The following is a 13,797-nucleotide window of genomic DNA, read 5'->3' as shown; positions in this document are numbered from 1 at the left end:
TTTGTTGGGGTGAGAGCCAGCAGAGAGGAGCAGAGCTGAATTTGCAAACACTCTTCCCGTCAGCTCCTGAGCTGTCCAGCTGAGAGCTCTTGCACTGATTTACTGCTGTCCTTGCTTCAGCCTTTGGAAATCAATCCACTGACAATTAAGGTAATGTCTGGTCTAATATTTATTTCACACTCTCATTAATGGACTGACAAAACCCCACTTTTGGACTCAGTGAGCCTGTTCTGTTCCTCAGGAGGGCTGGAACTCTGGGTCATGATTTTTTTCCCTTTGTCCCTGCTAAAGCTGAGATCTCTTGTTGAAGCTTTCAAGAAAATTGCCTTGCAGCACCATACCTTAGCATTGTGTTCCTGGTGAAGAAGGTGCAGCTTTTGTGCGAAATATCCCCAAATATGTATTAAAGGAGAGCTGGGGCACAAAGGGGTAGCCCTGGCTGCCTGCTGGGGCCCGGGAGCTCTCTGTTGGGCTGGCTTTGTGTTGGGAAGAGAAAAAACATTTGATGCCCAAGAGCTCATGTTCTTTTTCTGCACCTCTTGGGCAAATGTGCCATGAATTTGCTCTGATCTGTCTGTGTCTCTGCTTGAGTCCCCAACACTGAGAAATTTCCCTAAAATGCAGGGAAATGGCTTCTTTGGGGAAACACTGCAGATGGCCAGAGGCACCAGACATGGGGACTCTGGTTCTTGGCAGTCAAACCATCCCTGATCTGGGATCTAACTGGGGGTGGGTCCCCAGGTCTTCTGTTTGGGGGCTGGCCTAGCCGGGGAGCTCTGCAGCTCCTGGGAAACAAGTTTATCAGGGTCAGTGTCCCAGTGCCAGGCTGGACCTGTGGGGTCTGTGTGGATCACCCCACCTTGAGGTAAGGAATTTACCACTGCAGCTTCTGAAATATCTAACTCAGACGAGAAGTGCAGGATGGTTTGGGTTACCAAAACGACCTATAGTTAACGCTGCTATAAGAATACTAAATAATAACAATTTTCTCCCCGTAGTTCTCATTCCTCCTCGTATTTTTTGCCAGTTTCTAGGTCAGATTCCCCATTCCGCTGCTCCTGCGCTAGAACAGCGCTCAGGTTGCACAATTGCAGAGGAGGGAGGAATCTGCTTCCCGAATCCCGATCTCCCCGGTAGCCTTTCCCGATTCTCCCCTTCTTCCCAGCATATCCTGCTGGATCCCACGGCAGGTAGGCTGCGGGCCGGGGGCTGCGGCAGGGTGGCTTTGGGGATGCTGCTCCCCCCTGGCCGCGCCGGGGGTGGGATGGAGAGGCCACCGCAGCTCCCCTGGCCCGGGGGGAGGACGCTGCCCGTGCCTCGCAGGTGTGGGCTCGCCTTCCCTCTGCCGCGTTTGGTTATTTATCATTTCCCCCCCCCTCTTTTCCTCCTTCCCCCTCCCGCTTTTCTCTTACGCAGTGGGAGCAGCCCGGCAGCCTGGCTCTGCCCAGCCGCCCTCCGTCCTCCCTCCCTCCCTCTCCCACATCCCTCCCTTTTCCTTAAAAACGTGGGCTCCGGGGTGCAGCCCCCTGCGCTGGCAGCATCCCTGCCTGCGAGAGCAGCCCCTTCCCCTCCTCCATCCCGAGGAGCCCCCGGCTTTGTCCCGTGTCCCCCCCGGCCCGGGGGTGCTGGATGTGGCCGCGGGGAGCGGAGTCTGCTCCGGAGCTGCGCTAAGGGGACCTGCCGCAGGTAAGCAGCCGCCTGGCGTTTATTGCCAACTTGGGGCTTTTCCTGCTCTTTTATCGCCATATGGAGCGGGGGGGTGGCGCCGGAGCCCCGGGGGCTGTGGTAGTGGAAGGTGTGGGGACTCACCGGCCCGCAGGGATGGGAGAGGCGGGGGACACGCAGCCCCTGGCAGGAGGGATGGTGTGTGCAGCCCGCCGGCCGTGTGGAGATATGCGCGGTCCCTGCCAGCTCAGGATGCGCCAGCCTCTCAGGGTTGCATCCCACTGAAATGCTCCTGGGGAGGGGGGCTGTGTTCCGTGGCGGTAATTCATCCTTCTCCTGGTAATAAATCACCCTTCCCCAGCGTTTCTCGTGCATTTGCCTTGCTACAGTCCCCTGCCACCCGTTTGATCAGCAGATTTTATTTTGTCTCTTGCTGCCCCAGGTCCTTGGCGCAGGCTGCTGCTTCAGGATGGACCCGCTCTTCCCTGCCCATATTTTTGAAGACCCCGACCTGAGGAAGCTGCTGAACGACTCCTCCATGCTCAACCTGAGCTTTCTGCCCAGCAACTGGTTCAACAACAGCACCGGGGACGGCTTCCTGCCGCTCAGCATCAAGATCACCATCGTGGTCGTCTACTCCATCGTGTGCATTGTGGGGCTGGTGGGCAACTGCTCCGTCATGTATGTGATCGTCAGGTAGGACACCAGGGAAAGCTGGAGCGGGGCAGACCTTCCCTCCCTCAGTCCCTGCTGCGGGTAAAGCAGGCAGGCGCTTCCCTGGGCTTAGAGACGTGCTTTAGAGGTAGCGATGTGGCATTTGTTTTATTGTTTTGGTTTTATTTGTTTTTTTTTCCCCTTCCTAGGCTGTGATGAAGGTTTCTGCCAGTTTTCAGCTGCCCTCTGGTGCCTCCTAAAGTTTAACCCAGAGAATGGAACAAGAGTGAGCAGATCTGCTCCAAAAGATGGGGCTACTTTTTTTTTTTTTCCTTCTTTTTAGGGAGCTGGATGTCACTTGGGAGGGCAATGTGCTGGGAGCTTTCCACTGCCAGGGTGTGCTGGTTCCTTAATGGGACCTCTCCTTCCTGTGCTGTGTCCGGCACCCCAGCTGTGTTTGCAGGTGCTGCTCCATCTGGGAGCTGGCTCTTTCCAAAGCTGAACCTTGTTGCAAAGGAAAGCGCCTGCTGGGACGCTTCCTTTTACTTTTACAGGAGAAAAAAAAATTGAAAACGTAAGTCTTCCAACCCTCTGGAGCCTGCAGATTTAAATAAGATGTGAAAGGATGCTGCAGAGTTGAGGGCAACTTCTTTGGCTCCTTGTGCTGAAGTCAGGAGAGTGGGGTTGACCTTTGCAGAGGGACAGCACAGAGCATGCACCACTCCATCCTCCCTGCCCATTGTTGGCATTTTGAGTGTCCCTGCCTGCTTCTGCTGTGATTCAAACCCTTCTGGTTCTGGGAATTAGAAACCGTGCTTGCCCTGCAAGTACAGAGTAAGTTTGTGCAGCTCTTGGGGCTGTGGTTATGTTAAACCCCAGCATCCCCTTCTGATCTCTGCACCCTGCATGTTAAGGGGGGAGCTTGCATTTTATCCACATCTTGGAGCAGATTCCTGGTGCAGATGGATGCTGCCAGCACAGGAAAGACAGGCTGAATCCTCCAAGAGAAGATGAAAGTATTTAGCAGGTATTCAGACACTGATGAGATTGTCCTGTTCCTGCCAGGAGCCCAACTGCTTCCAAAGCATCTTTCCCCTGAAAGACTACAAGTTGGATGGGGGAGATGCTGCAAAATTAGGTCTTTGGTACCAGAGGTCGGTGAAGGGTGGTTAAATCTCTGCTCCAAGGGCAAAGTGACGTGACTGTTCATCAGGCTGCCTGTCTGTGCTCCTTGAGCTGAGGAGTTTATGGCACTGAGAGGAGATCCCACTAGCCCCAAGGAGCCTGCAGATGCAGAGAGGAGGTTTGCAGCACACTGGTGCCATGTCTGGAGAGCTCGTGTTCCTGCTCAGTGTAGTAGCAATCGTTGGAGTAGTTTGTGGGTGTGTGTAAGTGTGTGAGTAGCGAGGCTCTGGGAGCTGGAAGCCCCTGTCTGATGGTGGTGATGTGGCTGCATGGGAACGGCAGCCCATGTGCAGCAGAGGAGGACAGTCCTTACCCAGTGCATGAGCCTCAGTGTGTGTAAGGAGAAGCCCTGGCAGAAATATTTTCCCTGTCTGCAAAGGTCTGGTGCGATGTGCACAGCATGGTCCTGCTGGCCCTGCCCAGGGCTGGGACTGGAGGATCACCAGCAATATGAGTGTCCCAAACTGTGCTCCTGGCCAGGGTGGACCTGTGCCACGGCTAACCATGAAAAATACTGGCTTCTGCTCCACACCTTTTTGACTTTGATACCTTCCAGGTGGGTAAATGACACTCAGAAAAAGGAAGTGGGATTTAACACTAGAATTTCCCATGGAACATAACTGTTTTTGTGTGTGACCTCTCATTTTACAGTTCTTAAACAATTGAAAACTGAAGACAGGTGCCACCCCAATCTCCCTCAGGTTTTTCTATTTCTCTATTTCCCTTTATTCAGGAATGAAAAGTGTTTTCTGGGGAGGTTATAACTGAGCTAGAGCCCTTGTAGGAGCTGCTGTTCCCCACCCATGTTCCCTGGAAGCTCAGTACTGAGCTGAGGCCAGCACTGGGTTAGAGCTAAGGCAATGACCCTTCTTGAATCAATAAGTAACAACTTCTGTTATCTCTGCCCAGGATTCCTCTTCCCTTGCCCTGTTCAGGCCAGGAGCAGGTGTGAGGATGAATTGGACTCAATATCAAACTCCTGACCCTGGCCATGTACACAGATTGATGAAGAGCTGCCAAATTGTGGTTGTACAGGGAGGATGCTGATGAGCTTTTCTCCTCAGATTAGAGCTTTGATGCTTCATGCCTTGAGTAGCACCGGTTTTCAGTAGGTTGGAAGTTGGTTGCTGGTACGTCAACACAGGGTTTAGGGGTTCTTAATGATAAATTAATGGAAAAATAATCAGCAAACCCTCTGTGCTGCACCCTTATCATTGTAGGTAATGGGCACCCCAATAAGCTTTTTTTTCCTTCCATGCTGCAGCAATGATAACCAGGCTTCAACATATTACACAGCCCACAGGAAAATAATGTACTACCTTCCAGAAAAAGACTGGTAATGTTACAGACAGTAATTGTTTCCTGTTTTTGAGGGAGTTTGGAAATAAAAATACTCTAATACCAGCACTTGAGGAAGTTGGAGGCATCAAGAAAGCTCATTTTCTTGTTCCTCCTGAATGAGTTTTCTGCAGCACCAAGGGAAAAATTTTAAAATCTCCCGGAATTTCACACAAAAGTACAAATTCAAAGCCTCCTCTAGGTTTTCCCCTCTGTTGTAGAACCCAGCCTACATCTCTATTGTATGTGGAGTGATTTAACATTTGGAACGATTAATTTATAGAGACAGTCATCATGTGACTGTCAATCCAGTGCTGAGCAGCACTAATTGGGTAAGATGGAAAAGGGCTCTTGTCAGGAACACAATTTCCTGGACAGTAAAGGGCCTATTGTGGGAACCTGCCTCGCCTGTGGCTTTGTTCTGCTGGCTCATCGTGGAGCTCCTTGCCAGCAGAGACGGTGCCTTCCCTCCCTCCTCCTTCTGCTGTTTGCTCTCTTCTGCATATATTTCCTGTTCTGCTTCTTAATGAACGTGAAACAAGGAGCTGAACAGAGGGTTTGGGGGGAGAGTGGAGGAAATCAGGCTGCTGAGATCTCTCCTAGCTATTAACCGAAATCTGCAAGGCTGCTTGCCCAAGATCTTGGTATTTAGGAAGGGAGGCAAAGGAGAAGGAGGGTGCATGTTTGGCCCTGGGGATGGGGCTGACCCAGGTGTTCTTATAGAGGTCCCAAATCTCTCACAGCCATTGGTGACCCAGGGAAGGGGCAAGGTGCAGCTTGTTGTCCCTAGCTCCACCATGCTGCTGTGATGTCTCATTTCTTGGGCACTCCTCACGGCTGTGGCAGCTCTCTGTTGGGAGCCTGGCAAAATGCTGGAGATGCTCAACTCTCTCTATGGCAGAACACCTTTCAGAGCATTTCAAGCAATGTTTTAGGCTGTTCACGGCTGTCATTTTCATCTGCTGCCTCCAGGTGAAGCTTTAGGAGGAAAAATGTGATGGGGAGGTGCCTGAATCATGAGCCTGCCTGGGGATGCTGTGCCAGCTGTTGTTCTGCTTGAAAACTGCCTCAGTCCCTGAGAATAGGGGTGAGGGCAGCTGGCTGTGATGAGACAGGGGAAATGAAGTTAATTATGACATTTCAGAGATGCTGATTTCTTAATAGAAAGCTTTCTAAGGGAAAAGCCTGGACCAGATGTGTGTCTCAGAGCTGAAATGAAGTGAGTGCTTCATGCAGTGGGTACCCAGCAGACACAAGTGGGGCCATCTGAGACCTTTGCTGTCTCCAGGTTTTCTTTTTCCTTGAAAAATAAAATAGACATAAATTATCACAATTTATAGAGAAATGGAACCCACACCAAGGGCTCTTTGCCCTGGAGAGTGAGTGGAGCTGGATGAGGATGGTGAGGTGAGCAGGAGGGGATCCTGCTGTGATAATGGTCTGCAGCTCCCTGATTTCTGCATCCCTGTGAGCCCAGGTGAGCTGGACTCAGCCACATGAGCCATAGTAGCCACATCATGCCCCTTCTAACACAGGTCCTGTAGCTCCAGTGTGTGTTGAAGAGCTTTTTGTTTCACCTGGCTGTGGTGAGATGGGTGAAAGGGCCCATCTCAGTTAAAATCTGTGGTGTTCAACTGGGACCTGGTTGCCAGTGCTTTTCAGACACTGGGCAATTCCCAGAAGCATTCTGCATGTCAGCAGAGGCAGATCTGGCCCATGAGCAGGGATAAGAGCATCCTGCTGCAGGGTAGATGCTGATGAATGCCCTCCTTAGACCAGAGCACCATTCCTGGTGGCCAAGCATCTGCTCAGGGATGTGGGAGCATCCCAGAGAGCCTCTGGGTGAGCTGCTGAAGCCTTTGCAGCAGCAGCCACAGAGCCTCCTCCCTTGGCATGGCAGCACCATCCACAGTGGTGCCCAGAGAGCACCTGGAGGGCAGGCAGGACTGGTTTTTCATAGCTGTCCCCTGGGCACAGAGGTGAGATTCAAGGACAAGAAGATCATCTGCCCCAAAGTGTGTGCTCATCCTGGCTGGCTGCAGGTTCCCTTACTGGCCCTTGCTAGTCAATCCCTGGGTAATTTATAGGCTTTTAGGTGCTGTGCTGGTGGCTGCTTTTGCTGTAGTGTCTGGCCCCAGAGTCCAGACTAATTTTAATTTGTCCTTCTCAAATTCTGTGCGGTTTTTTCATGGCCTGTTGAACCATTAAGAATAAATGATCTTGCACTGGTCAGAGGTTTCAGGCTGAGGGGGCTCTGGGATGGTGATCAGAGCAGCAGGGATGCAGAGAGCAAGCTGTGGGCAGACAGCTGAGGGGACACAAATCATGACAGAACGTGCCAGATCAAATATCAGCTCCACACAACCTGAGGGCTGGGAGCAGGCTGGGAGAGAACTGGGGCTGATTTCCACCATCACAGGGTGGGAGCAGCTCAGTAAAAATCCTTTTTGAGCCTTTTCTGCCCTGTTTTGCTTCCTGAAGCATGTCCAGGATTGGGGGCAAAGGCTGTCACTGCTGCTGGGGTGTGAAGTGGGGGTGGAGGGAGCTGCTCAAGGTGAACAACACCGTCTGCATCCTAATTAGCTGGAGCTACACGTATCAAAATCAAGAGGCTCCAAGAGGCAGAGAGCTCCTGGAAATGATGCTCAGGGCTTTGTGGGGCTGCAGGCTTTGCTCTGGTCCCTCTGGCCCTGGTGTCTGCAGCTCCATTTTGGGTTGTGGGTTTGCTGCAGCCAGCTGGTCCTTAACCCCAGCCCTTGTCCTGCAGCCCTGCTGTGGCTGGGTGGAAAAGGGAAAGATGCAGAAACAACAGGTCTGCAGCTCACCCTGGGGCTCAGCCAGGGCAGAACCTGTTCTGGTGAGGAGCAGCTCCTTAAAGCCCCGAGGGTGTGTCTACCCTTGATCTCCTCTCCCAGACCATGTATTCCCCTCACCAGAGGCTCCACGTACCAAAAAGGGGGGGGAGGACAAGTGCTGAGCTGATATCCAGGTGTTCTTCCTCTCAGACTTCAGCATCCGACAGAAGAGAAGAGCAGAGCAGAGCAATTACTGTTGTGACAAAGGGGGAGCTGGATGGGCAGCTGAACACCACCCTGTGGGAGATGCTCCATTAGGAAATTACCTCCGTGGCAGAGTGCAAGAAAGTGGCCCAGCAGGGAGCTAATGTCCTCCATGGAATCCACAGGCTTATCTGCGGCAGATTTGTGTTGTGGGGGAGGAGACTGAGGTGTCTCCCAAAGCCTGAGTGTGTAATTTTTCTATTTTTCTGCAGGTTAAGAGAAAGAACACTCTTGGTTCTGGAGGAAAAGAAATAGATGTTAATCCACAGAGAAGTGATTGATTGATTTTTGTGTGTACTGAGCATTCTGGAAATGTTTGGGAACATTGCTTGGTTGGGACAATGGCTGTTGGCTCTCAACACGTAGAGAAAGTGGTGTAGAACTAATTAATTAGGTGTAAATTGATTTCACTCCCTTTCAAGAGTGCAAAATCAGCTTTAAATTCTATTGGAAGATGGGTTGAAGGAAGTGGTGGGACAGCCACCTCAGTGTGTCCTGTGCTGGGGCAGGGGAAGGTGGCTCTGCCGTCACCTCCAGGGGGTGGTGAGGAAGGAGGCAGAGGAGAGGGGTCTGTGCACTGAGGGATTTTGCAGGGCCAGGCAGAGCAGTTGTTGTACTTGGACTCTGAATTCATGCTGAGGTGTCTGGGAGGAGTGGGACCAGTGGGGCTGGAGGGGTGTGGGGAGGAGCTGAAGATTTTCTGTGCACACCCTGAGTTCAGGGCTGGCTAAGATGCCCCAAACTTCTCAGTGCTGGGGACCCAGGAGTGTGAAGGGAGGCAGCTTTGTCCCCCATGGATGTTGGATGGGCATTGAGGTGGGTGAATTGTTGCTTGTTTCTCCCACTGGTCAATGACAAATAATAAAGCAGGAACAACCTTTAATTTTCACTGTTTTGCAGTGAAGTTGCTCACCATTGCTCAAAATTGTTATTCCCTTGAGTGATAATGTCAGTAAAAGCAGTCAGGGTTAGAGGCATGTTGATGAATTGCCTCTGGCTCCAGCCCTCCTGGAAGGATGGACTACAACAAACTTGACCTTTGGGAAGCTTGAGCCAGCCCAGCCAGGTTTGTGCTGCTCAGGGGAAGCTGCAGCTCCCAGGAGACCTTTGCCAGCACAGTCTTGGGAGACTGAATAATTTCTTAAAGCCTGAGCTGATGGTGCTTATTTTTGTGAGAGCTGATCAAACAGTGATTTCACTTCTTCATTTTAATATCCCTCTGCTGACCTGGAGGGGAGAGAGAATCCACTCACAGACGCCCCTCATCCCTTTGTGCTTTACCACGTTTATGCCAAGTGCAAGAATTTAAGAAAGGAAAATCCCTGAGATGCTCCTCTGCAGTTCAGGGCACTGGAGGCTGCTGTAATTCTCCTTAGGAAATCCCAAAGCTTAAAGCCCTGGCAGCTGTCTGGTTATGTTGGATTTGCAAAGTGCTTTTGCTCATTCATCCCATCACAAAAGGAAAGGCACCAGTATTTTCCTTCTACTGCTTTTGGTTATGTAAGTTTGTCTGGGCTGGCTTTCTAAGAACCTGTGATTGATTTATGGGCTGGGAAAAGCCGAACTCAGGCTTGCGTGGGGACCTCAAAGTATTTCCAACAATGTTTCCATCAGTGCTGACCTCCAAAAGCTTCTCTTGGCTTTCAGGGTCAAAAATAGGATCATTTGGTTTTGCTTTCTGAAGCTGCTTTCAGACTTCTGATACAAGCCCAGCTTAGAGCTCCAAGTCAGGTAAAAAAGTACACTTTATAGTCTGGATCATTGCTCCCCTGTCTGCTTCTCTTGCAAACCTGGCCAGGTCACCATGTGTCCCAGCAGAGTTCAGAATGTGCCAGTGATAATGTTCTGCCAAGCATTCAAATCATTTATCAAGAGCTGAAGAAGCTCAGACCCTCAGGGGAGGGTACAGCACTGAGAAGGGCAGTTATGGGTTTGCTGTTCTGAATCAAATTGGCAAAAAGAGCCTTTTATGTCAAATCAGACCCTGTAATATTTTAACACGTATCAGGCTGAAAATAGTGCAGCAGTTTACAGGCAGAAGTGTTACCCTCAAATGAACCTGCACTCTGTTAATCACATCATTGTCTGCCATTTTTGGCCGTGTTTCTGCAAAGGCCATTAGTAGAGTAAATGATGGATGAGCTGTAGTTTTAAAATTATACCTATTTGAGCTCTTATTCTGCCCATGAGAGGAATATCCTGGAGCTGAAATGTTAGATTCAGTGTCAGAGTCACTGTTGAGCTTCCATTTCTGCAGACACTGCATGTCCCCCTGGATAGGTGATCACAGGTGGCTCTGCATCATTTCCCAAGTGTGAAAATGAGATGATTGCCATTAGAGCAAGGTGACTCTTCCTTTGGGGCAGTCAGTTCGTGTGGTAAAAGTAATATTGAAATGACAAAAAAATCTTTAAAGTAGAGTTTGACTTGTGACTTTACTCCTTTCTCTAGAAAGATCCATTGTGATATTTTAGTTTCTGATTCAAATCTAAAGTTCCTCAATAGCTTTGGCCTGGCCAGGGCTGGCCATTTTCCTGTTCTGATTTTACAGCTCACGTTAGCCATGCTCTCTGGCTATGAGCCCATATCAAATGGCTGATCAAGTTACTCCTGCACCTTTCAATTCAGCTTACTGGCTAAAGCTCTCGCCAATACTTACAACAATGAAGCCATTGGTAGTGAAATTCTAAGTTGGCCTTATTGAAGTAATTTTTCAAGAAACACCATCTGAGTTGACAGCCTCAGGCTGTCATGGTGCTCACTGGCAGTCTGAGGGAATGGTTCTCCTGGCCATGGAAGTGACTGTGGAGGGACCATTTTTGGTGTTGTAGGAGATGGGCTGAACTGTGTATTGATAAACCTGTGGGAGGTTGAAAGGTGAGGATCTCACCTCATTACATAAGAAAACACAGCATCTCCTTTTGAAAGCAGCAGAATCTACTTCAGTACAGTTCAGTGTATGACCCACCATGGTCAGGTGGGAGCTCTAACCATTGCTCATTCCTGCCTTTCAGATTCACCAAGATGAAGACAGCCACCAACATTTACATCTTTAACCTCGCTCTGGCCGACACCCTGTGCCTGATGACCTTGCCCTTCCAGGGAACAGACACATTCCTGGGCTTCTGGCCCTTTGGCAATGTCCTGTGCAAGATTGCCATCTCCATTGACTACTACAACATGTTCACCAGCACCTTCACGCTGACGATGATGAGCGTGGACCGCTACATCGCCATCTGCCACCCCATCAAAGCCCTGGACATCCGCACGCCCCATAAGGCCAAGGTGGTCAATGTTTGCATCTGGGCACTGGCTTCTGTCTTTGGCATCCCAGCCATGGTGATGGGATCTGCAGAGAATGAAAACAACGGTCAGTAAAACTGCATCCAGCGGGAGGGAGGTGCTGGACGGGAGAGCCCAGGGAGAGGGGTGCCAGTTTCATCAGTGGGGTGAGGTCTCTGCTGTAAAACCGTCTTAACTCTGACCCTGCCTCTTTGTATCACTGTTCCTGCTTTTCTAGTGTTAAACATAGAATTGTTATGTGAGGAATTGAACGCTAAACATAGAATTGTTATGTGAGGAATTGAACGTTAAACATAGAATTGTTATGTTAGGTTGGGAAGGCACTCTAAGATCATCAAGTCCAACCATTAACCTAACTAACCTAAACTAATCTAAATGGGCAGATGCTTTTCTGCTTGATCTGCGTTTGCTGATCTTCCTTCCCATTTTATTTTTACTCTTGCAGAAATTGATTGTCTAATTAAGCTCCCTTCTCCCGTGGACTACTGGGATCCAGTGTTTGGCATCTGCGTCTTTCTCTTCTCCTTTATGATCCCCGTGTTGATCATCACCATTTGCTACAGCCTGATGATCAGGCGGCTCAAGAACGTCCGTGTCCTCTCGGGCTCCAAGGAGAAGGACCGGAACCTGAGGCGCATCACCCGCATGGTCCTGGTGGTGGTGGCAGTCTTCATCGTTTGCTGGACTCCCATCCAGATTTTCGTGCTGGTGCAGTGCCTGGGTGCCAAGGCGGAGAGCGAGCTGGAGCTGGCCATCTCCTGCTTCTGCACCGCGCTGGGATACGCCAACAGCAGCCTGAACCCCGTGCTCTACGCCTTCTTGGATGAGAACTTCAAGGCGTGCTTCAAGAAGTTCTGCTTCCCCACCGCCTTCAGAACCGAGCTCCAGATGTCCAACAGGATGTGCAGCATCGCCAAGGATGTGGCCTATGCCTGCAAGAACTCGGAGGGGACTAACAATCCGGCCTGACTAGGCATGGAAATCCCCATGGTGGCTGTCGCCCAGCAGAGTCCGACCACCCCCACGTCAGAACTAACTCAGATAACGGCCCTTTAGCAGGACCTCAAAACTGAGAGGTGAGAAACCAAGGAAACAATTTTGGGGGTTGGGAAAACCGGATACTGCGAGAGCACGCAGAGAAAGTGAGCCCATTTGATGCATTTTTAATTCCAGTGCATGCTGCACTCAGGAACGTGTTTGAAATCAGCCTGTTGATTCCTGCAAAACCCTGGGAGTCTGCAACATTATTGAGGGTTTTGGAATTAAGGGTTTAAAATAGGCATCGCTCCAGGGGCTTACACTTCTGCTGCTGGGAGACAGACAGAATGTGAACTCTTGCATTGCTTTTTTCCTCCTGGGTGGAGATGTTAACAGCTTGCCTGGCTCACCAGGCGCTCGTGTGCGGGTTTTCCTCCTGTGCCATCGCTCTGAAATCAGACTTTGCTGCAGCCAAAGTGGGCAGGAGCCATCAGACAAAACCCAAGATCATCTCCAGGATGAGTCATCGTGCAGGGAAGGATGCAGGGAGGGAGAGGAGGGAGCTGACAAGAAGAGAAATTCAAACTGCTTTGGGAGGACAGCGCCAGTTCCTGCAGATGGGATCTGCAGTGAAATCCCCCTCTCAGACGGGAGCAGGGCAGGGAGAAGGGACTGTCAGAGCTGATGATGTAGCTCTGAAGATGAGGAAGAAAAAAGACGGAGGAAATGAACACAATTTCTCATTTACATGCTGCTACTAGTCTTTTTTTCAAAACCCTGTATTTCCAGTGTAATTATGGACAGGATGTGTCTGTATATACATGTCTGTAGTGCAATAGGTGCAATACATGGTAGGATTTCACCTTACCAAGCATGCCTTGGGCATCTTCCTCAGTGAGAGGAGGAAGGAATGAAGTGGCCTATAGACACATATATTTATGTATAAGGAAAGCCATTCTGGAGAAGTCAGAATGGCAGCTCCTCTACAAGACATGGACATTCCTGGTGGGAGGAGGCAGCCTAAAACAATCCCACCTGCTCCACATGGGATAAGAGAGGCACAAACCATACAAAACCTGAGGTTTTGGGGTTTGTTTCATGTTTTTAACTGAATGAGACTCACGATGCTGAAAGCATGTGGGAAATGCTGCCCAGGTACCACCACTCCTGCCAACCATGGATTGATTTTTCTCTCCCAGAGTAGGTGAGAGCTTTGTGGAAAAGGAAATGTCCTGTCATTTCACTTGGTAACTAAAGCTTCCCCAAAGAGTGCTGGGGAGAGCAGCAGGCTGGGGCTGTCCCTGTAGCACAACAGCCCAGGGAAATCTGGGCAATGGTGGCCAGTGGTGCTGATGGGGGAGCAAAACACCAACCTCCACCTGGAGATGGGAGGTCAATCCCAACATGAGAACCAGCAGTGTCATCTGGACTGTACAGATTCCAATGTGGATATATTTCTTGTGCTCTGATCTATGAGATTCTGTATTTTTAATGTATTGATCTGCCAATATTTTAATGCTGTCATGTTCTTTATATATGCTGTACAAAGGAATTGAATGTTATATTTCTATGTCGAGTGTTTCCCTCATGGTTGGGCTTAAAATATAGATGCAAT

The 13,797-nt window shown here is 50.1% G+C and overlaps 1 protein-coding gene across 2 annotated transcripts; it reads left to right on the top strand.

Moving 5' to 3' along the window:
* Positions 1-2,102: 2,102 nt before the first annotated feature.
* Positions 2,103-12,771, top strand: OPRL1 (opioid related nociceptin receptor 1). 2 transcript variants are annotated; one of them, XM_058850759.1, is made up of 3 exons: positions 2,103-2,361; positions 10,916-11,271; positions 11,650-12,771. In XM_058850759.1, exons 1-3 carry the CDS (start codon positions 2,135-2,137, stop codon positions 12,171-12,173), a joined length of 1,107 nt encoding a protein of 368 aa, XP_058706742.1. In that variant the 5' UTR covers positions 2,103-2,134; the 3' UTR covers positions 12,174-12,771. The 2 variants fall into 2 exon arrangements, with proteins under 2 accessions (XP_058706742.1, XP_058706743.1); XM_058850760.1 differs by having other exon boundaries at positions 2,267-2,346; positions 11,650-12,173.
* The last annotated feature ends 1,026 nt before the right edge of the window (positions 12,772-13,797 follow it).

This window comes from Poecile atricapillus, chromosome 15 (assembly GCF_030490865.1).
Source record: "Poecile atricapillus isolate bPoeAtr1 chromosome 15, bPoeAtr1.hap1, whole genome shotgun sequence".
NCBI classification, from domain to species: Eukaryota; Metazoa; Chordata; class Aves; order Passeriformes; family Paridae; genus Poecile; species Poecile atricapillus.
This window is presented reverse-complemented; position numbering and strand designations above follow the sequence as displayed.

Bases quoted from the DNA above. Each gene is read 5' to 3' on its own strand.
- OPRL1 (XM_058850759.1), top strand. From the start codon at position 2,135: ATGGACCCGCTCTTCCCTGCCCATATTTTTGAAGACCCCGACCTGAGG. The intron at 2,362-10,915 runs GTAGGACACCAG...CCTGCCTTTCAG, and splicing joins GTCATGTATGTGATCGTCAG to ATTCACCAAGATGAAGACAG. The intron at 11,272-11,649 runs GTCAGTAAAACT...TTACTCTTGCAG, and splicing joins TGCAGAGAATGAAAACAACG to AAATTGATTGTCTAATTAAG.